Raw genomic sequence first — 27,508 nt, forward strand, 5'->3', positions numbered from 1 at the left:
AAGTTGCCGGAGCTCTCCCGGCTCCCACCGCCGCCGCCCCTCGCGGCAGGGCGGCAGCGGGGGCTCCCGGCGCTCCCCGCCCGCCCTCGCCCTCCGGGCCGCCGCCGTGCCCCGGGACCCCCCTGGTGGATGCGCCCGGCCCGGGCAGCCCCCGGCGGCAGTGCAGGCAGCGGCAGCTGGCCGGGCCGCACCGGACCCTGCCGGGGCGGCGGGCGGGGGCGCCGCGGCATCGTTCCCCGCCGGCCTGAAGGAGGACGGGGAGCCTCGGCGGGCCGAGGACGCGGGGCGCTCGGCGGGCACCAGCCATGGGGTATTGTGAGGTGAGGGGATTGCTCTGGAGAGTCGGCCTCTTCCTCCCCCTGCTGACAGCGCGCCCCGCCGCCGCCGGTCACGTCGCCAGCAACCACGGTAAGGGCGGCCGCGGGGCCGGGGGGTGCGGTGCGGTGCGATGCGAGCGGGCTCCCGCCAACTTTCCGGCGGCCGCGGGGTGCGAGGGGCCGGCGGGGAGAGGGGGGGTGCGCACCTGCGCCCGGCAGCGCCGGCGCCGCCCGGTCCGGAGGCACCGGGTGGCGGGCATTGGGGCGCCCGAGCGCCGGTCGCCGTGCTCCCGCCGGCCCCTCTCGGTAGCTCGGGCCTCTCCCGGCTGCTGAGGGGGCAGAGGGAGTGCGGGGCCGGGCACGGCGGCCGGTCACCGCCCGGCGGCCACCCCCTCCTGCTGCCTGTGCCCGCCGCCCCGCAAAAGTTGGATGTTTGGCGAGAGGGAAGCCGTGTGTGTGTGTGTGTGTGTACACTTTGCTGTCTACCCCCTTTCCCGGGGCGCGGGGTGGCAGGGGGATAACGGCGGGGCTGGCGGAGCGTCCGGGGGCCTCGCCACAGGCAACCCGAGGCGGCGGGGTTTGTGACTGAGCTGCTGAACAGCGGGTAACCTAAAAGTTGCTTCCCGGTGAGATGGAGCGGTAGCATCTTTTTACTTGGAATGCGGTTTTAAGGTTTGCTTTATTCCTGCCGAACGCAAAGCGCGTTCAGAACGGGTTCGAGAGAGCTCACCGCTTGGTGAGAGAAATTGCTGCTCGTCAGCCAACTCTTCAGAGGTGCCTGACTCTCCTTAACACCTAATTTTTACGTGCTACGGTCTGATTGTCCGAAAAAAAATCCCATTTGAAGTCTTTATCACAGGTGCATGCTCATCAGGTCTTACTGAAGACAGTAGTTTAATTCTTTAGGTTTTAATGTGGGCGTTTAAGAAAAATGCCTCTAGATTAAGGAGGTAATCATCCTATTTAGAAAAATAAAAATAAAAATGCATAGCACACCCAGAGGATATCAAATTTTGTTGGAAAGAACTGAAAAAAATCCCTTAAGTGGTCGTGAAACATCATGTTACATTTTATCGAACATCTGGCTAGAGCAGAGCATTTCCTTAACTTCAGTATTCAGCATTTCCTTTTTAATGTACATCCCTCCAGTTGTGCAGGATGTAGGATGTGTCTATTCCTAAATTAGGAGAGTCTTCCTTACTTTTAATATTATTTTTGTACAATTTAGATTTCATGTAATGGCGTTTTAGTGTGGCCTGAGTGAATATATGGGAACTGAAGGGTCCCTCTAAATGTTGCTTCTGACCCGCTGTTATTGAAAGGAGTGCTGAAAATGTCTATGGCGGAAAGTAACGATCAGAGAAAACAAACTGGTTTTAGTCGTGAAGTATTGTCAGATATATAGTTCATATATTTTCACGGTTCTGTTTTACAATACATTTTCAGTGTTCATTGTATCTATATGGGTAACAGTAAGAAGAGAGAATAAAATATCTGAAAAATAGGAAAATGTGATATTACGGCCACAAATACCCTGAGCAATCAAGGTCAGTTATGGCAGGGACATTCCAAGTTACTATTATTCCTTTACTTCTTCTACATGAAAGGTAATGAATAATTTCAGTTTGTAATTGTATAACATACAGTCATATCAATAGATTTGCCCTTACTCATGTCTTAGAAGACACGAGATTTTCACAGTAGCACAACAGTTTTCCTTTTATGTCACTCTCATTAGTGCATGTTAATGTCTGCTACATTACCTCAAGGCCTAACAAGACACATGAAGGCGGTTTAAAAAAATCTGTTCACCGTGTTATAGAATAACTAAGACACAGTGTATGCATCAAAGCTAAAGATTTTTTATTAAGTAATGCAAGTTAGATTAGGTTTCTAAACCAGTATTTGCTATTCCTGGTATTAAATTGTTAATATTTAAATAACGTTTTAAAAAGCAGTTGAAAAATGGGAAAAATAGTTACCAGTTTAGCCCAAAGAAAGGTCTGTCAAGGATGAAGTGTCTTTTTGATGTTGACATAACTTTTCCCAACAAGTTCAGGTATTGGGCTATTGGCTGCATAGAAAACTATTGAATTCCCTAACTTCTGAATAACTTCTCTTTCTGCACCTTGTTTCAAAACTTCCAATAAAATGAGCAACCTCTTATCTTTGCTACTGTCATTGTACCTCAGAAGTTAAATGATAAGTGTAACTCAACAAAACACATGTGAACTGAAAATTTACTGAATTAATATAGGTGCTTCAAAATGCACACCCCACACAATTAATAAAATGCTAGCAAAAGAGTCTACTTTTAATGATGACTTTCTCTAAATCCAGGAATTGGATGAAAAAAAGTTAGTAAAATAAAAAGTTGCCCATTGTGTAAAAACTTAAATGTGTAAGTTCAAAGTGCCAGTTACTAACATTAGGAATCCCAGCTGTAAAGAATTTTTTGAAATCTTGTACAGTTAACTGAGAAAAAAAAAACTCTTAAACTTTCATAACGTGGTATTTTCAGAATGTATATTTTGGAAACATGTTTCCAATAATTGCTATTGGGTTTTCATTAATAATTATAACTTAGCTTGCCTTTACTATCTGATATATTTGGTCTTCTATTTTGTATTTACAAACATACTAGCATTAACACTAAATTTCAAATGAATGGTTTTTTGGGGGTTTCTTGATTGTTTGGGTAGAAAAGGTGGAAGGGGAACAAGTTTATTAATCCGACTTGGTAAACAGCCCTTCCACTTCATTCTTAATGGTTTATTTTGTGTTATTAAAGAGGGATTTTCAGATAATTAATACACTCCAGTCTTATAAATTAGGGTTATTACCATGTTGGGATTAATCTTTTCGTTTGTTTTCCTCAAACAAAAATAAAGATTTTTTCTTTTTTTATAATTCCAAGACTCTTAGGTTGTCATTCTTCACCCAGGAAATCAATGTGTGGTGTCTTACAGTATCTGTAGCAAGGCAAACAGCAACAATACTATTGACAGGGAAATGAACTTACTCATTCATCTTAATGGAGTGGTAAGTTCAAGAACAAATTATGACCGTGCAAAAGGCTAGTTTTTATTGCTAAGAAAAAACCCTGTAGGTAGGCAAGGCTGTGGAGCTGCATAGGAACAATGTACCACTGCAGTCAGAAACAGAACTGCTTGAAACATAAGCCTCAAATAATGGTGTAGGGTGAATGCTTGCATGCTCATCTAAATTTTCATTAGTTTTCCATGACATCCAGTTATGAACAAGTTGCATTATTATGCAAGATTTCAGCCTGTGTTGTAGGTTGGTTGTTTGGTTGCCAGAACACAATGAATTGGACAATTGCTCTCAAACCTGAAAATACAGATAATAGCATCTGAGCTGTGAACTTCTTTGTGTAAAACATGTATGAGCTTTCAAGATAAAGGTTCCATCAGGTAACATTTTGATGGTATCCTGTGCTAAGCATGCATGCATGTATGTTTCCATATATATGTAAACCAGAAAGAGTTTTTGTACCCTGGTTTCTTTCAAACTCTATCTGCCGTTATCTGTCACCAGACAATTAATTTCTGAAGTAAACTATAGAACTTGCAGATTTTGTAATGTTTATGTCTGTCAGTGAAATGTAGAAGGAAGTTGTTGCTTTTTCAGTTACCAGGTGTCGATACATCTTGTCAGGTTATGCAAGATTGGTCTTTTTATGCTTCCTTCTAAAAGGCACCTGTATTCATTTTCTTCCTCTTAGAAAAAAAATTGAGGTGAGAAATAATGTAAAATGTCAGTTCCAAAATTTGTATAGCCTTTTTTTTTTTTTTTTTCTCAATGATTACACTTGATGTAAATTGGGTAGCTCAAAGTAGGTAATAAAGATTTTTGATTCTGGTATTAAAACCTCAGACAGATTACTAATGACCTTGAGTTACTCATCAGTTCAAAGAAGTTGGCTTATTTTTATTCACATATTTATTTTTGCATAAGTGCAATCCATCACAGATAAGCACTCTTTCTGAATATAGCACTCAGAATTTTCCTGTAGCAATAAGGAGACCAAGGACTAAGTGTCTGTAGAGACTGAATTCTCTGAATGAGACTGATGTGTTACTCTTAGAGTATATCTCTTACTTTGAGGACTTAAGGTACTCTGAAGAAGGCTGTGCTGATGCCTGTATTGTACTTATCCTGGTGGATTGTGCTGTTCAGTTGTCCAGCTAGTATTTTTTGTAAGTATTTAAATCATTACAGAAAAATTAGAAAATTAAATAAACAAAACCATCGCAGTGTTTGTCATTCCCTTGAGCAAAATCATATTTCAGTCTCAAGCTATTAAGAAATTTTAAAAACTTTTTGACCCATGTGTCCCACATCCATATAGACTCAAGCGATAATGAAGACTTTGGAACCTCTGCAGTTGTAGGTATGCATGCAATTACTTTTTATCAAAAAGCCTCAATTTATATGCCATAAGTGTGAGATGAACAGATTGGCAATTAATGCTTCATGATATATTCCTGGTCTTGTATTTGACAGTACTGAGTGCTGTTTAGATATTTTGTTAATTTCGTTTGGACAAATGAGAATGTTTGGTATGGAAATATTAAAAATGAAAAAAAATGTATAGCTTGAGCAGATATGGGTTAAAACCAAGTCAGTACAGTAGCTCTCATGTAGTTTGAGGGTATGAAAACACCACAGAGGAACTAAGTAGCTCTCATGTAGTTTGAGGGTATGAAAACACCACAGAGGAACTAAAGTGTTTCCAAAAGTATACAACTTGGCCTTGTTGAGACAGGAAACAAGTCAAAATTTAAGCTAAATGTTATAAGGGAGTATGGAATAATAAACTGAAGAGAATAGTTGACAGTGAGCAGTAGTTTTTTTATTTCTCATGATTTATTCAGAGATAGGTGTTTTCAATTTCAGCCAGTGTCTTGCCTGTGTCAGGAAAGAAGCCAGTGTAGTTCTTAGAAACCAGACTGACACCAGTGCAGAGGGGAGGACGACTGCCCGGCATCTGCCTGCTCTTCTGAGGTCCTTTTCAAAGTGTCTGCTGCTGGCTGCTCTCAAACTGGCCTTCAGTATTCGGTTGGATATACCTCAGGTTTAATCCAGAATGACCATTATTATCCTCCTATGAATTTAACAGCTAATTTTTGGCCAGACAAGACTTCTTTTGGCAAGTCAAATAGTTTACAAATGAGAGAAGAAAAAAGCATGCAGGACATTTTTTTTTTTTTCTTATGGAAATATCTTTCATGTTCCCAGATACATATTTTTAGATCTACATAATTAGATCTAAACTGTACTCACGGGTTTATTTAGGGTATCTGATGCTAGACTTTTCACTTGAGAAAATTATTCCCCAGGCCTTTCTCTTAGATTAGTTTATAATTGTTGAGTGCTACTTCCTTATCATTTTTGGTTTTGTGAACTTCTGTCTTGGCAACTTGTGTAAAATTCAGGATTTTTCTAGTAATGTTTGTTTTTTCTTACTTGGAATAGGTTTGTATGACCTGTTAAAAACCTAATGTTTATTTTTAGGGTTTTTAAAATGCGTTTGTAAATACTTCTTTCCATTTTTGTTCTTATTTCTCAAAGTAATCATCACTCTGGGCTCTGTTGTAATGATGCCAGAATATTTCCAGACCATGCAAAAGCCTGTAATATTTAACAGTGAAATTATCTTCAGATGGTTAATTTCTTTCATAATTTTCTTTGTCTTCCAGCCTACTGCTTATTCCAGCAGTCCTTGTACTAGTTGCAAGGATGCTTTCATTATCAGTCTTGCAACACTTTTTTTTGTATGTGTAGGCTGTTGATCTTTCCCATGTCTAAGAACAAGTCTGCTCAAAATACGTAGGCATTAAAGAGAAGTCACTTCAATTAATCCACCATCCATTTGTAATGCAAGTACTAATTTTAATGTGTTACGGAACACAGCTTGGAGACCGATCTTGGCTTTAGATCAACTGCATGTTTTATATGGATATCTGAAGCTCACTAATCCATTGTATTAAAAAAAAAAAACCCAAAACAACAAAAAAACAACTCAAAACCATCCCAACAAACCCCAAAACAAACACCCCTGAAGTTTTTCCTAGTCAGTAGGAAAATTTTGCTGATTCAATTATCTCACCCACAGCATAATACTTCTGTATGTTAGCATTTCTATCACTTATTGTTTTGGATCTCTGCCTTTGGACTCAATTCTATCATCCTATAAAAAAACAATACAGATGCTGAATATCTTGATAATTTAATAATTAGAGTTTTATTATTTTTAATCAATGAAGGTATTTTTTTGATGCTTTGGATACTTTTATAAATAATAAAACCCCACCACCCAAACAATGCATGGGTGTTTTTTTCCTCTGCTTTATGGTACTGTACAAATAGTTTTTTACTCTTTAAACAATTGTTTTATAGTATGTCATAGTATGCCTCAACCTTTAAGCCAACAGAGACTATTACTTTGTTCTATGAATCTATTCACATTCTAAACACAGAAAGCCTTAATAATTATTATGTGTATTTAAAGAAAGTAGGGGTATTTTGATCTTTAAACTAAGACTAGCTTAAAAAATGCTGTAATATGCTTGACTGACATTTCTTTTGACAGTCCAGTAGTGTCAGTTTCATAGAATTAAAAAACAATTATTTTATGAGGAAATTATATCTAGATTGAAAATAAAATTACCTTTCTGCAGAATAATGTGAGGATTTAAAATGTATTTTGTCTCTAAATATAAAAAGGTGACATTCATGTTTAACAACAATTCTGAAATCTTGATTCAAAACCCTAGGAACATTTAATTATTAAAAAAATCTTAATGATACACAATGTAAAATAAACTAAATGTCAAATATAGGTTTAAAACAAGGTGAATCAAAGAACTTTAGATTTGAATCTTTTTCCCATTCTCTGAAAATGTGTAAGGAATAAGATATTTTAAAATCTGGTTTTAAATGATCCAAATATTTTCGAACTTCTATCCCTAACTCCCCCCACATACACTTCTCTGCCGAACCCCACACCTTTTTTCAAAGTTCTGTGTTACTGTGATTTATCTGTATGCAAAGGAAACAAACTGAAATTTTGAGGAAAGATTAAATCCTGATTTTGTTTGTATTACCCACCAGAGAAGGCCAAGCTTCATTCATTTGGTGACCAGCTTCATGACCCTTAACTTTTCCTTAACTGTGGTATTAATCTTGCTTGAAATACTCTTCTGGAAAACATGGGGTTTGAGGGGGGTTGGTGCAACAGAGAAACCCACACACAATCTCCAGGCTGCTGCTGTAGGGGAAGATGGATGACCAGCGCTGGCCCTCTGTCCATGGATCTCTCTTCCTTGCGCCAGCTGGTACAAAACATATCCAGCATAAGAAACACGGAAAAATTCCTTCTTCTTCTCTTCTTTCACCCGCTTTCCCTCTTTCCCTCTTCCACTGTCCCCCGTGTTGTATGTCTTCATACTTTAAGATTCTGCTTAAAGTCTCTGGGAAGAAACAAGCGTTTAAAGGTGTAATACTCTTGATTTTAATAGAAATTCTTGGTTTGTGTTTAGGTAGATATTTAAGAAGCTGATAGAGTTTTTTCCTCTTGAGAGGTCTTTTTATTTGTTCTAAGTTGACTGAATTCCACACAGTCTTTGAAGGTGTCCACTGTTTGCTGACAGGTTCTCCAAAAAGGGTAATACCAGATTAATGAGGGCTAGATGCACAGCAGCTCTTCATAGGTCAGTGCAGCTCCGTTGGATAGCATAGGCAATACTTATGTGAGAAGTACTAACATAAGCATAGCAATCCAGAGTGAACATTTTAATATATAAATGTGTATAGCATGCCAACAGGTTTTTGAAATTATACAGGTTTTAGCTTAGAATAAAATCAGTGCTGTGTCACTTCTATGCAAAAAGAAAGGTGAGCAGTTGGCACCATCTGTAACAAACCACTGTGAAGGTACACACACAGAATGAGGACATAGTAAAAGGTATATTTACTGGGAGCTCTACTGTCTCAATCCATTTAATGGCTTCTGCACCAAGAACAAAAGGGGAAAAGTCACATATAGCAAACAGTATCATTGATGCATGTAATGAGTGATTTGTCTTGGCTGGGGACCCTTGGTTAGAGTGCACTTGCTGCTGTAATTTGTATTCTCTGGCTGCTGGTTGCTTCTTAGCTTAAAATAAAGGAATAAAAGAATGAATTAGAAAGCATTCCATAAAATAACGCACTAGCATTTTAATCTTGGTAAAAGTGATTATCTCTCTGAAACTTCCCAGGCCAATTTTCCCAGTGGGTTCCAGCTGCTGGTTTAAAATCAAATTCTATAGGAAAGATTCTGCTAAAATTTAGAACTAAATTGTTCAAATATATTTTGGACATATTAAAGTATGAAAGGAGACCAAGCCATTTTCTCTGTAGTGCTTCCATTCTTTGTGGCTGGAAATTGATTGCATGAAAAGCATTTGGATGAGGGATTCATATTTCAAAATGTGGTTTGAATGGAACACTTTCTGCTAAACAAAGTGGGACCATATAAAATTGCATAGTCCTCCATACTTTGTTGTGTCTGGCTGCTGAAGATTTTTGAAGGGGAAAGTAAGGGAAATGTAAAAACCTTTGTCTCTGTTAGATTGCTTTTGTTTGTATTGCTGAAGTTGCTAAACACTTACATGCCAGAATGGTACAGCAGGAAACACCCACTCAGAGGTTTATGTTAGATTTAATCATTCAGTTTAGTGGACTTTATTTCTTAGAGGAACATTTAATTTAGGTAAATATGAATCCTGTTAGTATTTAGGAATGAAGAAACATGATGAGAGGTGTGGCACACATGAGCTTCTCAGCCAAACTTGCACTCAGACTGCCATCAGATGCAATGAAAACACAAACTGTTGCTGCTGAGACAACGGTAGGAATGTTTACCCTGTGATTTTGGTATATAATAAAAAACTTCATTAAATTACAGATTTCCAGACTAAGAATTTCAGAAAGATTAGGTTTTTTTGAAACATCTCATGCTAAGAGTAAGAATTTGCCTTTATAAAATGGTATATATTGGAAGTGATAAAGATGTATTGTATTCGAAGGAAGAGGAATGATTGTGTACACTGCACAAAGAAAAAAGGTCTATTAGAGAGAGGTATTGTATAAAAACTGCTTCTTAAGAAATGTGGGATTGTAAAAGTTACCAGGAAATCAGATGGTATTCCATGTCATATTAATGGTTCCTCTTGATGCAGATGAATATAGTGATGTTATCATATACTCCATTTTTCTATATGCTGTCTGCAAGGCATCTCATCTAGCATAGAGAAATTAATGCTAGTGGATGGAAAGAGTCTAACATTTCTTGTTGCCATTGTTTAATACATGATGCTGTGCAAATATTAGGCTGCAGAGAGTTATTTTTTCAGTGTTGAATCTCCTCAAAAGTATTATTTTTCACAAGATTCTTTTGAGCAAGCCTTCTGTATCTTTATAGCCACTGAACTAAGAAGAGTTAAAGGCCAAAGCTTTTAGCTTAGGTGACCGATTTGTGACACCCACTGCATATTCCAAGGAATTAGTTTTTCATGTGCTCAGAGGTAGAGAGGTAGGTGGCAGAGGTAGATATAACACCTTGAGTTTCAGTGTAGTCTTCAGCTAAACTCATCTTTTTTTCTTCCTGTACACAGCTAAGTTGTTCTCTGCTAGGAATATGTTGTTCCTATTTTAAAAATCCATGATATATCAAAACTTAGTTTGTCAAAATGTTGAATACAGATGAAGTGGATGTGTACCACACAAATTAAAGATCTGAAACTTTCTTGCTGTTTTGTGTACCTGGTCTCTTAATAGCCTTCCTGAAGTCAAGGCTTCAATTCTGCAGCAGAAGCCTTGGCTGGCTGGCCAATGGAGCTGTTTGACTCCCACAGTCTTGTGAACCAGCTATCTTTGATGCAGACTGTGAGTCATAGTGACCACTTCTGGCTTTTCCTAACTTTTAAGTGTGGGACTTGCTAATCCCATTAGTGTAAAAATGTAGTTAATACAAAATATCCTTTCTTACTGCAATTTTTGTATTTTAAAAAGTTAATTTTTTCTCTCCCTCTTCACATATCATTCACATAGGATGATGGTTTATTTAGATTGACGGTGTAATCCTCTACTAAATTAGGAATTACTTAAGACAAGAGAGAGGCCATCTTCCATGGCATAAATATTAGACGGTAATGAAGGCATGGACCTTGCCAATAGCTTATGTTCAGCAGCAAAGAAATTTTGAAACTTGCAAGTAAAATAAACTCATTTTCAGGTAACAGACCAGGGTTTTCCTCTCTTGATTGCATAAGAGCTCTAGTAGTCATGATCTCCCATTCCGTGGCTCTTTTTATCACTTCAATTGACCTTTCATTTTTTTCTTCTTTTTACCTTTTTAACCTTATTCTTCCACTAGATGGCTGCTGTCCATAAGTGCCCACAACTTCTCCTTTTTTTTTTTTTTCCCCATAGTTCCATTCCTCATTTTGCAGCATTTTACTTGGGATGTTTGTCTTCCTTGTCCTTCCACTCTCTCTGAGCTCTGAATGAGATGAGAGAATACAGATGAAAGCTTTCTGTACTTGTTGACTTGGAAGCCAGAAGATGCAATGAAAGGACCATCTTGTGCAGCCTTGCTCTCTTAGCATGGAGTATGCTTAGTTGCTCTGTGGTAACAGTATCAGCACAGCAAATTGATACACAGAGTCTGTTAAGGATGGAATGTACTAAGCGTAGCTAGGCTTTGGCAGTGCCAAAATTTCAAATTACTGTAGTGAATGTGTTCCACTTGGGTAAATGTGAACTTAGAGCAAAGGACATTAGTGAATGTCTATCAAGATGCTTTAAATCACAGAAATGCTAGTGTTCTTTAAGTAAAGATGCAGAACATATTTTCCTTTGTTTTGGTCTAGGAAATGTTTGAAAAGTTTTGTTGTTGGAAATGTTTGAAAAGTTTTGTTGTAGATGAATTTTTTGTAGAAGTCCACTTCAAACATAGGGGTTGACAGAAAATATTTTACTTTGTAAAATGTTGAAAAGGCAAAAAACAATGTTGTAAGATGAGAGAGTTAACCATAACCATAGTTAGAATGGAGGTCACACTTGGAGCTAGTTTCCCATTTTGTTCCTTTCTCTTGGCGCGCCTGTTGTTGCCCCAGGACATCAAAAGTTCCAGTAATGCTTAGCCTATTCACTTTACTAATAATAATTTTTCTTCCTAATTTTGTAACAAGTAGTTTTGATTTTAAGTAACATCCTGAAGCCTTAGCATTGCTGGGTTTCCATCATATTAGAGCAAATTAGGGAATTATTTTTAATAGCTATAGTCAGATAGATGTATTTTATACTTGAGAGATGTGCCTCAAGAGATAAAAACTGATTGAAATAGGTGCCACAGATAGATATTTTGAAAACAAAAAAGAAAATAAATAATAAATTAGGCTTGATTAGGTGTTGACATTTAGAACTGCACGTAGATAATGTTAAAATTTACTGACAACAGGCAGTCTTCTTCCTGATTTGCAGTTGTACCTCCATTCTTGGTTCGGGTGAATCATGGTACATACATTGTAAAGGTTAATGAACAAATTACCATATAGCTCATCTGATTGTTCAGGCTTTAGCCTGGAGGGCTGAATGTTTTATAATCTAGTTTGTCTTAAGTGGAACCTGATATTTTTTTTTTTGTTACATGAAATTCTGAATTGCTTGAATGTTTAGATGAGTCCAAAATAATTTATGAACTGATTTTCTCCTACCTTCCCCCATACGCTTGCTTTACTCTGCTCCAATTTAACCACAGTTGTACCTGATTTGCATTCTTTTTAAGGGAGAAGAGAGTGAGGACTGTGGTCTTTAGTTACTTCCTTTCCACTTAATAAATATATTAAACAGTGATCCTAATATAGAGCATTGTTTCATCTTGCTATGTAGCTTTTGTCAACAATATCTAGCTTTTTATTCCTATTTCATTTTGCTTCCTAGTCAATTTTTAAATGCAGAACTGTACTTTTACCTCCCTCAACAGGATTACCAAATTGATCTTTTTGCCCAATTGGCCTTTGCAAAAATTTAAGACTTTTCCAGTTCATAACTAAAAGTGACTGAAAAGTCACAAGAGGTTTGTTAACCCTGCCTCTCTGCCTTTCAATCCCAATATATACCTTTTTCTTTTACAAATAATAGCTTGGAAAATAACTGTGTTATTACTACTGCTCAAGAACTGAAGATTCTTTGGTATCTGCACTTTTTTTTATTTTTGATTTAAACCCCATTTTTGCAGTTTGAGGGGATCACTTCCTTGTCAGCAAAGTTCACCCTCAGCAAGTTTGCTGATGACATAAAACTGAGCGGCTGATATGCTAGAGGGTCATGCTGCCATCCAGAGGAACCTTGACAAGCTGGAGAAATGAGCTGACAGGAACCTCATGAAGTTCAACAAAGGGAAGTGCCAAGTCCTCCACCTGGAGAGGAACAACCCCATGCACCACTATATGCTAGAGACCACGCAGCTGGAAAGCAGCTTGGCAGAAAAGGACGTGAGTGAGGACACCAAGACAAATGGTATCCTGGAATGCATTAGGCAAAATATTGCCAGCAGGTTGAGGGAGGTGATCCTTCCCCTCTACTGAGCACTGGTGAGGCCACACCTGGAGTAGTGTGTCCAGTTTTGGGCTCCTCAGTATGGGAGAGACAGGGACATACTGGAGAGAGTCCAGCAAAGGGCCACAAAGGTGATGAAGGGACTGGAGCATCTCTCCTATGAGGAAAGGCTGAAACAGCTGCAACTGTTTAGCCTGGAGAAGACAAGGCTTGGGGGGATCTTATCAGTGTATATAAATACCTGAAGGGAGGGTGCAAAGAAGGCAGAGCCAGGCACTTTTCAGTGGTGCCTAATGACAAAAACAGAGGCAATGGGCACAAACTGAAACACAGGAGGTGCCGTCTGAACATCAGGAAACACTTTTTTGTGTTTTGAGAAATACTACATTGCGATGTTTCTCAGTGATACTATGGTGGTTTTGAGAACACCACACTGTGAGGGTGACTAAGTATTGGCACAGCTTGTCCAGGGCGGTTTTTGAGTCTCCCACATTGGAGATATTCAGAAGTCACAGTCACAATCCTGGACAACCTGCTCTAGGTGGCCCTGGTTGAGCAGGGAGGATTGAACAAGATGACCTCCAGAGGTCCTTTCCAACCTCAACCATTCTGTGAATCAGCAAAACACGTCACTAAGCAATCCAAATTTTAGCTATGAATGTTTCAGTTTCCCTCAAACTTGTCTATTCCCAGCCCCAACAATATCCGGAGTGAATTTTAAGCTTTCCATTGCATTTAATTAAATAACTTGAACAGGGAAAGAACATCTATGGAGGAAGAAGTAACTTGATTAGAAATTGAGAGTGGGTTAAACATTTTTCTTTGAATTGTAACTCTGTAATGATATTTTAAAAACCTAAAAAATAGTGTGTTTATATTTTTTCATCCATTTTGTTTTCTTCATCCTCATGTGTGGACTGGCATAGGTGTGGTGTGTGCCATTTTGAATTGATAATTTCAGCATCAAAATCTGTATTGGTGAAAAAGAAGCTGCGAATAATCAATGTTCTCCCAGATATTTCTGCACTGTGACACATTCTGTAGGATCATTTCATGAGGAATCAGGACATAGTTGTACTAGGCACTATTAAAGTGCACAGATTCAAGAGAAACAAGCTTGTGTGTCAATGAAAGGCACTGTGACTTTCTTAAAGGGAGGTGTAGGAAAGGACAGCTGGACCATTTGGGTATCAGAGCAGAAAACCAAAACCAAAGCTAGAGAGATAATAATTACATAATGAATATACATGCTATATATTCATTTTATTACTGTAAGGCAATGCCCCAGGGAAACACGATGGCCTCTAGATCAACTGTGACTGAAGAAGGTATCACAAGGCACACCATAGAGAATGGGAATTTTATAACATTCAGTATACTATAATGATGCCAAGCCAAGGTTGGTGATAGAAGTCAAATGCACATACCAGCAGGTTTTAATAAACCCAGATATCCAAATATTGTGAGGCACAGCCTGAAGTAGAGTTCTTTTTATTTCTTTAGTCTTGCAAGATGTGGTAGATGGTTTCAAACTTTTGCATCTATCCAGAGATGATAAAACAAGATTCTTAGGTAATAGCCCACTACAGCTGCTGGGTTTTGAGAAAATTACTGAATCATGACTTGGGACTTGGTTGTATTAGTATAGATCCTGGTCATTTTCTTTATGTTCTCTCCTTAGCTGTCAGTAGGATTTCCCATGTTATTTGAATAAAGTGAACTGTGACCGTTTGAGAAAAAAAGTTGTCTTGAGAACCCTGATGAGATGCCTGGCCTAAGTGTCTTCTTTACCTGTACATATACCTTGGAATAGGAGTTGACAATGTGCTCTGTGAGCAGAAAATTTACACTAGTGTTCTGTACAGCCTCCTTATCATCTCTCAGTGAGTTTAATAACTACATATGTCAGGGTTGGTGGAATCAGATTATGTTGTTTATGTAAGAGACTTACCCTATGAAGTTGGAAGGTCCCATTAATTAACCTGAAATTCTAGAAGTAGGCATGAATGAAAAAAAATGCCCAAGCAGCAAAATATTTTCACAGTAGAAAAATAACATACTGGAAGTCCATTTGCAAACAAGGATGGCTGAAGTGAGTAGTCTGGAACTGCACTCAGTTATGTAAACAAAATTAAGGATACACTGTAATTCAAAGGTGCTATGTTTGGTTTGTATAAAAGGCATAAAGTGAATGGGTAGAACTGGAGTTGCTGCATCACAGAAGTCCGGTCTAAGTACCATGCTGATGGAGTGTGTATGTCACCAACCGCAAAGTATATCAAAACAGTTGCAAAGGCTGAGAATGGAGAGACATGGATTTGTTAGATGGACCACTCGGTAGATAAGGAACTGGCTGGAAGGTCACACTCAAAAAGTTGTGGTCAACGGCTCGATGTCCAGATGGAGACAATTTATGAGCGGTGTTCCTCAGGGGTTGGTACCGGGACTGGTGCTGTTAAACATCTTTGTTGGTGACATTGACAGTGGGATCAAGCGCACCCTCAGCAAGTTTGCCAATGGTACCAAGCTGCGTGGTGAGGTAGACATGCTGGAGGGTAGGGATGCCATGCAGAGGGACCTGGACAGGCTGGAGAGGTGGGCCCATGACAACCTCATGAAGTTCAATAAGGCCAAGTGCAAGGTCCTGCATGTGGGTGAGGGCAATCCCAAGCATAAATACAGGCTGGGCGGAGAATGGATTGAGAGCAACCCTGAGAAGAAGGACCTGGGGGTGCTGATTGATGAGAAGCTCAACACGAGCCAGCAATACGTGATCGCAGCCAGAAAGCCAACTGTATCCTGGTCTGCATCAGAAGAAATATCGCCAGCAGGTCGAGGGAGATGATTCTGCCCCTCTGCTTTCGTGAGAGCCCACCTGGAGTACTGTGTCCAGCTTTGGAGATCCCAACATAGGAAAGACATAGACCTGTTGGAACAGGTCCAGAGGCTATGAAGATGATCAGAGGGCTGGAGCACCTCTCCTGTGAAGACAAGCTGAGAGAGTTGGGGTTGTTCAGCCTGGAGAAGAGAAGGCTCTGGGAAGACCTCTTTGTGACCTTCCAGTGCCTAAAGGGGCCTACAGAAAAGCTGGGGAAGGATTTTTTAAAAGGGCATGTATTGATAGGACGAGGGGGAATGGCTTCAAACTGGAAGAAGGTAGATTTAGGTTAGATACTAGGAAGAAATTTTTCACTCTGAGGGTGGTAAGGCACTGGAACAGGTTGCCCAGAGAAGCTGTGGAAGCTCCATCCCTGGAGGTGTTTAAGGCCAGGCTGGATGGGGTTTTGAGCAACCTGGTCTAGTGGGAGGTGTCCCTGCCTATGGCAGGGGGGTTGGAGCTAAGTATCTTCCAGATCCCTTCCAACCTAAACCATTCTACGATTCTATGAATGGAAGAGAAAGACAATGGAGCATAATTGTCTGGGTTATTGATGTTAAGCAGAAGCTTCCCCACCCGCCCCCCCTTTCTATTATAGGAATTTTATTTTGCCTTTGAAACACTAAAAATTGTTTGAAATGAATACTGGAGTTGAGTGAAGTGTTGTGGTGTGCTGTTTATACAGAAACCTTTTTGCAGGTGACAGGTTTTCATGTCAGAGTAAAACCAATTGCCACCATCTAAGCAGATGAGATTGAGAATTTTGTACCTCTCCAGGTCAGATGAGACTGCGAAAGCAATTTGGGGTTGGAGATTTCTTCCTTCACTGTAGAATGTAATATACTTTGCTTATTAGGTTGATAAGGACTCCTATCTTAAATAAATAAAGTCCTTCTATCGACGGGTTCTTCATAGTACTCTTCAGTTAAGCATCTGCTTAGTTAAGGGTTGTCTTTGTTATATTGTGTTTAGGAAAGGAAGAAGTTCAAGCTGTGCAAAAAGTGATTGAAGAACTGTTTGTTCTTTTGCCCTAATGTATTTAAACTTTTAACTGTGATCATGGATGCTTGACTCTGACCTAAGGGATTCTTTCTTTTCTGATATCAGGTGTTCTTATGTCCAAATTCAGTGAATACATTGTCCAAATGACCTGATTATTTGAGCTGTCAGGTACTAGCTCAGGTTGACTTCACAGTTATTTCGCATGCACAAAAAATTACACGGAATACTTGGGTTTTGGGGCGTTTACTGCATGGAACATATTTTAAAAGGTTTTTGATCTGTTTTAAAGTAAGAGAAAGCTATGAAAAGAAATTAAATATTCTTGATATGAAATGCTTTATGAATAAAATAAGATTCTTGTTGGTGAGCTTCATGGAGGTAGTATTCTTTGAGCAGAGGTAAACATTTATGAAGCTGTAAGGAACATAGGTGTGTTTTTTATTGCGGTAAAGTGATACAATTTGTGACTAAAGTTTCTAAAACAGCAGTGGGCTATCCTTTTTTCAGATAGTAAGATAGAACAGTACGTTTTTTATAAGAGAGAGGAGAAGAAAATTAGAAGAAGGAAGAGAAGATTAAAAAACGAGTTCTTCTGACTCTTACAGGAATATTCTAATTTTTAAAAAATAAAAAATATGGTTTGGGGGGGGGAATAATTTGTTTAATACCATGTCATCTCTATGTGTAAGCATATGTATTTGTAGACTCCAGGCAGGTTCTAACACTTTTTAAAAGTATGTTGTTTTTAAAAATATAAAAAATAAAGTCATTCCTTTGTAGTGTAGGGAAGAAATGCCATCAACTTGAGTCCACTAATTCCATTTTTATTGCTCAAAACTGCTACAGTTCATAAAATTCAGTTTTACAGGCTATTAGTCCATAATGTGGGTTATGTCCTTTGGAGACTTATGTTAAAGATAAATGCAGTAGTTCAGAAGGATCTATATTGTAGTTCTGCAAAGACGGTTCAAGAATTATTTATTACTTGTTACTGTGTTTCAAAGGGAAATGGGTTGGAGGGGAGAAGTTACCATTGGCCTCAAAGACAGGAGGAAATTAGCAATGGAAGAGTCAGTTTATCATTCAGCAAGTGGATTAATTTCCTTTGAGGTGAGGAAAATATTTTATTGTAACGTTACTGGTGTTGAAAGTTTTTTTTAATTGTTCTTGACAAAAAAAGTAGTATTTGCATTAGTGGTATATGCTAAGATGCAGCATCAAGTGGCTCTGTTGATTGTAACACAGGATTGGGAAAGAGCTCTGTTACCACAAGCAAATGCCTCTTATGATTCTGTATAAAAAAGTGATTAGTTTTCATCTTAAATGTAGTTAAGTGATGTTCCCTTATTTCCTCCCATAGGAAGGTGGTTCTGAATTTCAGTGCTATGAAATTAAAACGCATTTATAAGTTGAATTTATTAGTGGTTGGTGCTTATTCGTTTATTCTTGTGTTGGTGTCTCCCAAAGCTTAAGAACATCTTTCCATTCTCAATTTTTATCCAGTTCCTCCTCCTATTGTAGGATGAATTCTATCTCTTCTTTTGGGTTTTGGCATGCTGTTTTCACCTCTCATTTGAGAGATAGCTGATCACTGTGACAGTTATAGTTGCCTTTGCCTGTTCTTCATGCTGGTTTAATCCATTCTTTATTGAACAAAGGTGGCCAGAATGATGTACAGCTTTGCTGGTGAGATTTTACTGATACTTAGTGCAACAGTAGTATTTTTATTAGAAATACCTGACACTTTCTGTGATGGCATTTGTATCCTTCATTTCCACGTCGTTTGATTGGTCTTTGGTTGGCTTGTCATCAACTAATATGTGCACATCTGTTTTGCTCCCACTTCATAAAAGAAATTCTTCTTAGCTCCCTTTGGATTGTCTTATGATTTGTATTTAATGTCCTCCCTTCTTTCTTATGCCAGATATGAAGAATCATTCCTTCTCTCCCCATAGCCCCCCCACATAGTGCTACAGCCTTCAGTTGTGTTCGCAATGCTTCCCAACTTTCCCATGAAAAAAATCTTGTAGGACAAACCTACTTTGGCCAAGGACATTACTTAAATATTAAATAAGATTGGTGTTGTGACTAACCTTTGAGGAATTGCGCTATGAATTCCACAGTTAAATACTGTCTGTCTCAAAAGCACGCCTTTTATGCACTTCCTCACCTCTTTTGCTCTCTTCTTAAAGCAGCTAAAAACTTTTAAAACTTGTTTCAGTTTCCTAACCCAGATTTATTTCTGACATTTGTACAAAAAAATGTACATGATAAGCTAGAATGTTCACTACCAATATGGTGTTGTCACACAAATAGTAATTTAATGGTATCTTCACTATAAAAACAGAAATTGTATTTCATAATTTTTGTAGATTCAAAACACTTTTCAGTTTGTATAATACTGAAATAAGGCTGAAAAAATACTGCTTTCTCAAAGTCAAATTGAATGAAATTATCCTCAAATTCAGCTGTAATTTTACCTTAATGCATTATAATTCAGATGTCAGCTTTTTCTTTCATAATTTGATTCTGCTTGGCTATTAGGATCGCTCAGTACTTAGTCTGTTTTATTGCTCTTAGATGAAATAAATTAAGCTGTATAGCAATGTAAAAGATATATTCATTGTTATAAATTTGGCATTTACACGAATGAAACATCTTAAATTCCCCCTTCATCTGTTTTAAATTAAGTATGAGATTTAAATCACTTGTTCTGATTGAGTGCAAGCACTGGAAATGAAGTGACTGTGGACAATCAAAAAAAGCACACTGAGATTCGGATCGAGGCATTCATTATTGTTGGTGGGAAACAATGTTAAACAATAATTGATTGCATTCGTGTAGAGGGTAGAGAAACTTGCCATGAGATAGTATTATATTCATAGTCTTAGAATGATTTTGAACAGGTGGGAAAGTGAGAGAAACAAGCACAGTATTTCAAATTGCTCAGGTATGGTGGTAGCTAGTTCTTGTAAGAAAAGAGGCCTAAGATCAATGTGGGTTTATGAAATATGTGTAATATCTACAATTGAATACAAATTTATAGTCTCCCTTTATTGTTGCTTTTCTAACTAGGGATGTAATTATATAATTAATTTTCATCCTAAAGTACTTCTTTTTAACAATGATTCTCTATATCTCATTCCTTATTTAATAGGTAGAGAAAAAATACATGTAAGTAAAAAAAAAAAAGTTGGCTTGGAACTGTTCTTATATTCAACAGTCTTAAGTATGCTAACTCTGTTAAGGATACTGTTTACTCCAGAATAACTCTATCATTACTTAAAATGAAACCGTTTCTTCCAGACAGACTTCTGTCATGCAGTCTGAAATGAGAAGGGAAGACAGCTTCAGTTGTCTTAGTTTTAGTATGTTCTGTAAATTGCCACATTTTGAAAGACTGTGATTTAGAATTTTAGACGGATTGGTTACTGTTATTTTGGATTCTAGATACAATTCTGGTGACAAATTGTCTTAATGAAAGCAAATACATGCACAACCTGTTAGCTACCTCCCCTTTCCAACTTGTATATCATTCCTGATATGCAAAGAATAGTAAACATCTTTCTTTTTAGCAGTCAGTGTTCATCATCTTTCCCATACAGCCCATCTATCCATTATCACTTTTCAATGTCTTTCCTGAATGGGTAACAGTCTCCACATTTTCCTACAACCGCGGTTCTGTCTTCCATTGTGATTTTTTTTGCTGTTCAATGTAACACATTTTCTTTCTTCCATTCCACCGAGTCTTCTCATACAGTTTGTCTTCAGGCTAGCCATTTCTCCCTCAGAATCCTCAATCAATCTTTGGCCCCTCTGAAGTTCTACCACTATCTTCATAAGACTGCATTTCCTTTTAGCCTCATCAATTCACTTTATGCTCTTGCAAAATTCATTGTCTGACTGCTCTAGTCAACCCAGTCAATCCATTTTCTGCTCTCTAACCATGCTATAGTGTATTTCTTTTAAAGGAAACTAGAATAGCAAAACAAGCAGTTTTGGAAGGCTTCATTAGCAGAACTTAAAAACTTGTGTTGATGATATTTCTTGTAGGTCACTCTGCAACTCAGTCTTCTCTGTGCTTTAATTACATCTGGTAAAATCTTCAATGAAAGGTGAAAACAAGATTCTACGAAAGTGCGTATGTTGGGGCTTTAAAGGAAGGGGTCTGTATGAGATACAAAATTTCCTAAAGGGAGAGCATAAAATGCATTCTTCATATGCATTTTATAGTACTTATGTATAAGAAACTACCTGGGGAAGAAGTACGGGGCGGTAGTAATTTTTCAGGCTTGGTCTTTGTTGTGTTGGTAAAAGCTATTTCCCACTAGATTGTAGTTACATATATACTGGATACATAGATAGATGTTACCCTAATGAAATTCAGCCAGGCCAAGCGCTGGCTCGGGACAATTCGCAATATCAATACAGACTGGGGGATGAAGGGATTGAAAGCAGTCCTGCCAAGAAGGACTTGGGAGTACTGGTGAATGAAAAATTAGATGTGGGCTGGCAATGTGCACTTGCAGTCCAGAAGGCCAACCTTATCCTGGGCTGAATCAAAAATAGCGTGGCCAGCAGATCGAGGGAGGTGATTCTGCCCCTCCACTCTGCTCTCGTGAGACCCCACCTGGAGTACTGCATCCAGCTCTGGAGCCCCCAACATAAAAAGGACATGGACCTGTTGGAGCAAGTCCAGATGAAGGCCATGAAGATGATCAGAGGGCTGGAGCACTTCTATTCAGAGAGGCTGAGAGAGTTGGGGTTGTTCAGCCTGGAGAAGAAAAGCTCCAGAGAGAACATACTGGGGCCTTTCAGTACATAAAGGGAGCTTGTAAGAAAGACAGAAAAAGTTGTTGGTTTGTTTTTTTTTTTTTCCAGGGCCTGTAGTGACAGGAGAGGGGCCAACGGTTTGAATTAAAAGAGGGTAGATTTAGATTGGGTATAAGGAAGAAGTTCTTTACTCTGAGGGTAGTCAGGCACTGGAGCAGGTTTCCCAGAGAAGTTGTAGATGCCACATCATTGGCAGTGTTCAGGCCAGACTGGATGAAGCTTTAAGCAACCTGATCTAGTAAAAGCTATCATTGCCCATGGCAAGGAGGGTTGGAGTAAATGATCTGTAGAGGTCCCTTCTAACCCAAACCATTCTGTAATTCTATAATTCTATGATATACTGGATAATCTTCCCAGACAAACTGATCATTTTCACTATATTGTAGTCTTCAGATATGAGCAAAGAATAATTTTTAAATTATTCCCTGTTTTTCCTTTAATAGAGTAATTCATCTCCACAGTCATGGTGCTATTTGTCTCCTTCTCACATTTTCTGAGCTCAAACTTTTCAGGCAGAATGGCAAAAGAGTAAAAAAAAAAAAGTTTTGAAGGAAAATTATATAAAGCAAATTTTAATTCAAACAGTACCTTTGCAGTAATCATTCAAATACAAAGGTTCCCATACTCTGCAGTAACAGTGTGGTTGTAGTATTATATAGTCTATATTTGGCATTGCCTTCAAACTCCCTTGGCAGCACTCCAGCGATCCTCAGTGACATTCCCCTTGCATCACTGGGTTGTATAACAGGCACTTAAGTCTCAAGTAGCCCTTTGAAGTGGTGCTTTGAACTAAGTCACTGAGTGCTACTGCATTTCCAGCAGTCCTGATACAATGCTGTATCTGCCAAATCATTGTGCCCAAGACATCCTCATTTCAGGTTGGTGGAAGTCTCACAAATGCTTTCCACCTTCATGTGTGTTACATATGACAACCCCTTGTTACTAAAAAGGTTATTTTCAGTCATATCAGAAGTGACTATTTTTTCTTTACACTGTTTTAGCAGGAAGGTTTTTTCTTGTTTAATTATTTTAAAGAAAGTATTGGTACTATGCTATTAGGTTCCAGCTTTTTTTTTCTCCTGCTGGTGTTTAAAGAGCAGTGGACTAGAAAGAGATATAGTGAAAATAGTTCCCTGCATCATATCCAAATCACCTCTAGAAAATTTGGAAAAAATCCTAAAATAATACGGAAAAGCAGTCTCTTTACTTTCTCTTCTTGATGTGAAATCAGAAAAAAAAAAGTTTTTCTCCAATTAGATTATCATATAGTTACAAAAGAAAAAAAGAGAGTAATCTGGCTTCTGTTGTCAAGGACAACAAAAAAAAGTTTCTATAAATATATTAGCAATAAAAAGAGGACTAAGGATAATCTCTGTCCTCTCGTAGATGGGGCCGGTAACATAGTGACCAAGGATGAGGAAAAGGCTGAGGTACTTAATGCCGTCTTTGCCTCAGTCTTCAGCAGTAGGACCAGTTGTTCCCCGAGTACCCAGACCCCTTAGCTAGAAGACAAGGATGGGGAGGAGAATCAAGCCCCTGTAATCCAAAGGGAAATGGTAAGGGACCTGCTTCAGCACCTGGAGGTGCACAAATCTATGGGGCCAGATGAGATCGACCCAATGGTACTGAAGGAGCTGGCAGAAGTGCTCACCAGGCCACTTTGCGTCGTTTATGAACAGTCCTGGATAACCGGGGAGGTCCCAGCTGACTGGAGGTTGGCAAATGTGACACCCATCCACAAGAAGGGCCAGAAGGAGGATCCAGGGAGCTACAGGCCAGTGAGTCTGACATCGGTGCCCGGGAAGGTCATGGAGCAGATCATCCTCAGTGCCATTACATGGCACATGCAGGAGAACAGGGTGATCAGGCCCAGTCAGCATGGGTTTGTGAAAGGCAGGTCATGCCTGACAAACCTGATCTCCTTCTATGACAAGGTGACCCACTTAGTGGATGAGGGAAAAGGTGTGGATGTTATCTACCTGGATTTTTGCAAAGCTTTTGACACCGTTTCCCACAGCATTCTCCTGGAGAAACTGGCTGCTCATGGCCTGGACAGGTGTACTCTTCGCTGGGTAAAAAACTGGCTGAATGGCCGTGCCCAGAGAGTGGTGGTGAATGGAGTTAAATCCAGTTGGTGTCCAGTCACAAGTGGTGTCCCCCAGGGCTTGGTGCTGGGGCCCGTTCTCTTTGATATCTTTATCAATGATCTGGATGAGGGGATCGAATGCACCCTCAGTAAGTTCGCAGATGACGCTAAACTAGGCAGGTGTGTTGATCTGCTTGAGGGTAGGTCGGCTCTGCAGAGGGATCTTGACAGACTGGACCGATGGGCCGAGGCCAATGGTATGAGGTTCAACCAGGCCAAGTGCTGGGTCCTGCACTTGGGTCACAACAACCCCATGCATCGCTACAGGATTGGGGTGGAGTGGCTTGAAAGCTGCCCGGCAGACAGGGACCTGGGGGTGTTGGTGGACAGCCGGCTGAATATGAGCCAGCAGTGTGCCCAGGCCAACACCATCCTGGCCTGTATCAGGAACAGTGTGGTGAGCAGGACTAGGGAAGTGATCATTCCCCTGTACTCAGCACTGGTGAGGCCTCACCTCGAGTACTGTGTTCAGTTTTGGGCCGCTCACTGCAAGAAGGACATTGAGGTGTTGGAGCGTGTCCAGAGAAGGGCTACAAAGCTGTTGAGGGATCTGGAGGACAAATCTTATGAGGAACGACTGAGGGAACTGGGGTTGTTTAGCCTGGAGAAGAGGAGGCTGAGGGGAGACCTTATCACCCTCTACAAGTACCTGAAAGTAGGTTGTAGAGAGGTGGGGGCTGACCTCTTCTCCCTGGTGACAAGTGATAGGATGAGAGGAAATGGGTTTAAGTTATGTCAAGGGAGTTTGAGATTGAATATTAGGAAACACTTTTTCACTGAAAAGTTTATTAAACATTGTAATAGGCTGCCCAGGGAGGTGGTGGATTCGCCATCCCTGGAAGTGTTTAAAAAAAGGGTAGGTGTGGTACTTGGGGACGTGGTTTAGAAGTGTTTTTTGTCAGGGTAGGTTAATGGTTGGACTTGATGATCTTAAAGGTCCCTTCCAACCTCAGCAATTCTATGATTCTATGATTTTATGATTCTAACTTTATACTGTTGAATATGAGACCAGTTATTCAACAGACCAGGCATAACAGTTTACTGCATGAATGATGGCATTCTCAGATCTATTTTATGCTCTTCAGTTATCTTTGAAATGTTAATCTCCATATGTGTGCATTAAAAGTATATAATTCAAAGCTCAAAGGCTGTATATAGTAGAGGTGAGTACTCTATGCTGTCCAGTCTTTTAAAGCAATTTGATCTTTGGTTAGATAGTCAAAACTTATTTCTTGTCAAGTAAATGACAGGATGTTGTATATTTATTTGTTGATAATGTTAGAAGTATTGCAAACCTGATTGTTTTGTAAAAACAATTGAGCCTTCATGCTGATGTTCCACTGTAGGTAAAGAGACCAAGATTTTCAAAGCTACCAATTATTAGCATGTACTTTAGCTTGACAGCCTGACCTAGCACCTGTAAAATGTTCATGCTGTGAAAGCTTGGTGCTTGACACCATAAATTATAAATGAAGAGCTAGTGGAAAAAGTGACAGACTGACTCAGTGAAAGAGAGAATTACAAAGCTGAAAAACATTAAACTGGCTGTCTGTGTGGATATTTAATCAAAGGAGATAAACATTTTACCATCATGAATATAAACCTAGGATATCTCTGGGAATATTTATCATGAGTGGAACAACTCTTCTTTATAATAAGTTGCGTTTACTTTGGTATATTTTGAGACTCTGCATTAAAAAAAGAAAACATTTAATATAGCCAAATGTTAACCTCATGTTTTCTGAGTTGCCTTTGTGTTCCTTCCTGGAAGGTTTTTTTCATATGAGTTCTGCTAAACTCTTTTACTGTACATCATGGTCACTTTCAGACTACAGCAGTAAGGCCAACTGTATTAAGTATTTCACTTCTAAAGTAGATAACTTACCAAGCAAATGAGATCCCACTTCAGGAAGCAAAGGAGAAAAACTGATCATTTTGCTTGAGAGCATTGACACCTTTGATAGTCATGACTGCTTCAGCTTTGATATGCCCACAGTTTATGGCTCTACTGATGACTTGCCTTAAGTACTGACAGCTAAAATCATTACTAACCACATCACCTTTAACGAGCAGAAAAAATACCAATGTCGGCTTGATAGCCCTCCCCTATCCTTTGTATGTCACTTGCTTGCTTAGGTCATTAGGGAGATCAGGGAGCATGTCCTTTTATTTGAGTGTGAAATACTAACTTCATCCTGCTTTTATGGCTTTGGCATAGTTCTGTAACGGATATTGGTAATAATGTCCTATCGCTTATGGAGGCTCATTTATGTGACTTGTGGGTATATTCTGGGTGGTTGTTCAGGCTGTAGCAATGCAACAGATGAGGATTGAACAGCTATGCTTTTCCACCCTCTGTACCACTTCATGCAGACGTTGTTAGCATTATTGTTCGCTTGGGAAAGCAGGGTAGTCAAGACCTGCAGTTTATGGGCTGTATGAACTCTTTGCTTTCTGTATTGTGGCATTTCTGCCTATAAAATAGGAATGACCCTGTTTCATTTGATGATGTAAAAATATGGACTGAATGTAGGTAAACTCTTATTTAGCTGCCTGGAGTTAAGAAGTTGTGCTGAACTACAGCAGTAGGAAACAGAGAGAGAGTAGTAAAGAGTTTTTGGCTTCAGTGGGCGGGTCTGTGCCACTGCAAAGGTGCCTGCCTTTGTGTTTCATGCCTGGACCTTCCCTGAGTGTTCTTCCCACATCTGATTTGCCTGTATGTCAGAGTTTCAGACTCCTGATTCTTGCTCTCTGCCTGTCTGAAGCAGCATGCTCTGCAGCTCTGACTGCACCAGCGAGAACATGCACCCTCAAAGGCCGTACCAAAAAGCCTGAACTGGCCCCTTGCCTCAGTTCTTGAGATAGAGGTTCTCGAACAGCTCTTCATGGGGCCGTGCTGCCAGTCAAGCACAAACTCTCTTTAGTTGCTTCAGCCTAACATCTGTCTATTCTGTTCCTCAGAGTCACCAAACAGCTAATTTTTCATTATGGTTATTAAGTAACTACTTGAGTAAGCAGTGGCCATCTGTCTTCCCAGTCCCCATTTGTCACTTTATCATCTGTCCTCTTCAAAACTTCTTTTCTTAAAGGGACTGTTGTGGAAAAGGTCTGTATTGATTCTGGTTGAATGCACCTCTTACCAACCTTCCCAGTTATGCATGGGGCGAAGGCAGCAAATCCTTGCAATACCATTTCATACTTTACTGATAGAGAGGCTAGGTCTTTGGATCAGTGCAGTGCAAGAAGGAACAGGTACCTAGGGTGGGTTTGATTATCCCCATGAATTCCCATGGGAAGTTTCTACCCCCCTTAAAAAGGACATCCTAAGAGATGCAGAGTATAGAAGCAATAGTTATGGAGTTATTAACTTCATAATTAGTCTGACTGACAGTTACGTACAGGTGTAATACTTTTCCAAAAGTTTTTGTATGTTTTTTTCACTTATGAGTTGTTGTTACTTAAACATTTTGTTCATTTTATCACCACTCAAAAAAATAGCGGAGCAAAAGACATCAAAGCAAATGCTTGTAAGAATGCAGAATAGAAAAGGTTAACAGCAGACAATATTAAATCTAGCATCATGACTCCACAAACCAAATCCCAAACTAGAAGAATTGACTTCAACACACAAGTCATTTGTACTTTACCAGTGCAAAGAAAGATAAATCCATTTGTCTGAATTTCACTTGTTTCTAATTTCCC

At 39.4% G+C, this 27,508-nt stretch overlaps 1 protein-coding gene across 2 annotated transcripts in view; it reads left to right on the plus strand.

Moving 5' to 3' along the window:
* Positions 1–305: 305 nt before the first annotated feature.
* The window catches only part of EPHA6 (EPH receptor A6), a gene marked incomplete at both ends in the record, with an annotated part of 507,217 nt that continues 480,014 nt past the window's right edge, over positions 306–27,508 (plus strand). For both annotated transcript variants that reach the window (XM_082483352.1, XM_082483353.1), the window contains one exon: positions 306–408. In XM_082483352.1, the coding sequence (XP_082339478.1) occupies positions 306–408 (103 nt within the window). The remainder of the gene's footprint in view (positions 409–27,508) is intronic.

Source organism: Vanellus vanellus, assembly GCF_965231255.1.
Source record: "Vanellus vanellus genome assembly, chromosome: 1".
In the NCBI taxonomy this organism is placed as follows: Eukaryota; Metazoa; Chordata; class Aves; order Charadriiformes; family Charadriidae; genus Vanellus; species Vanellus vanellus.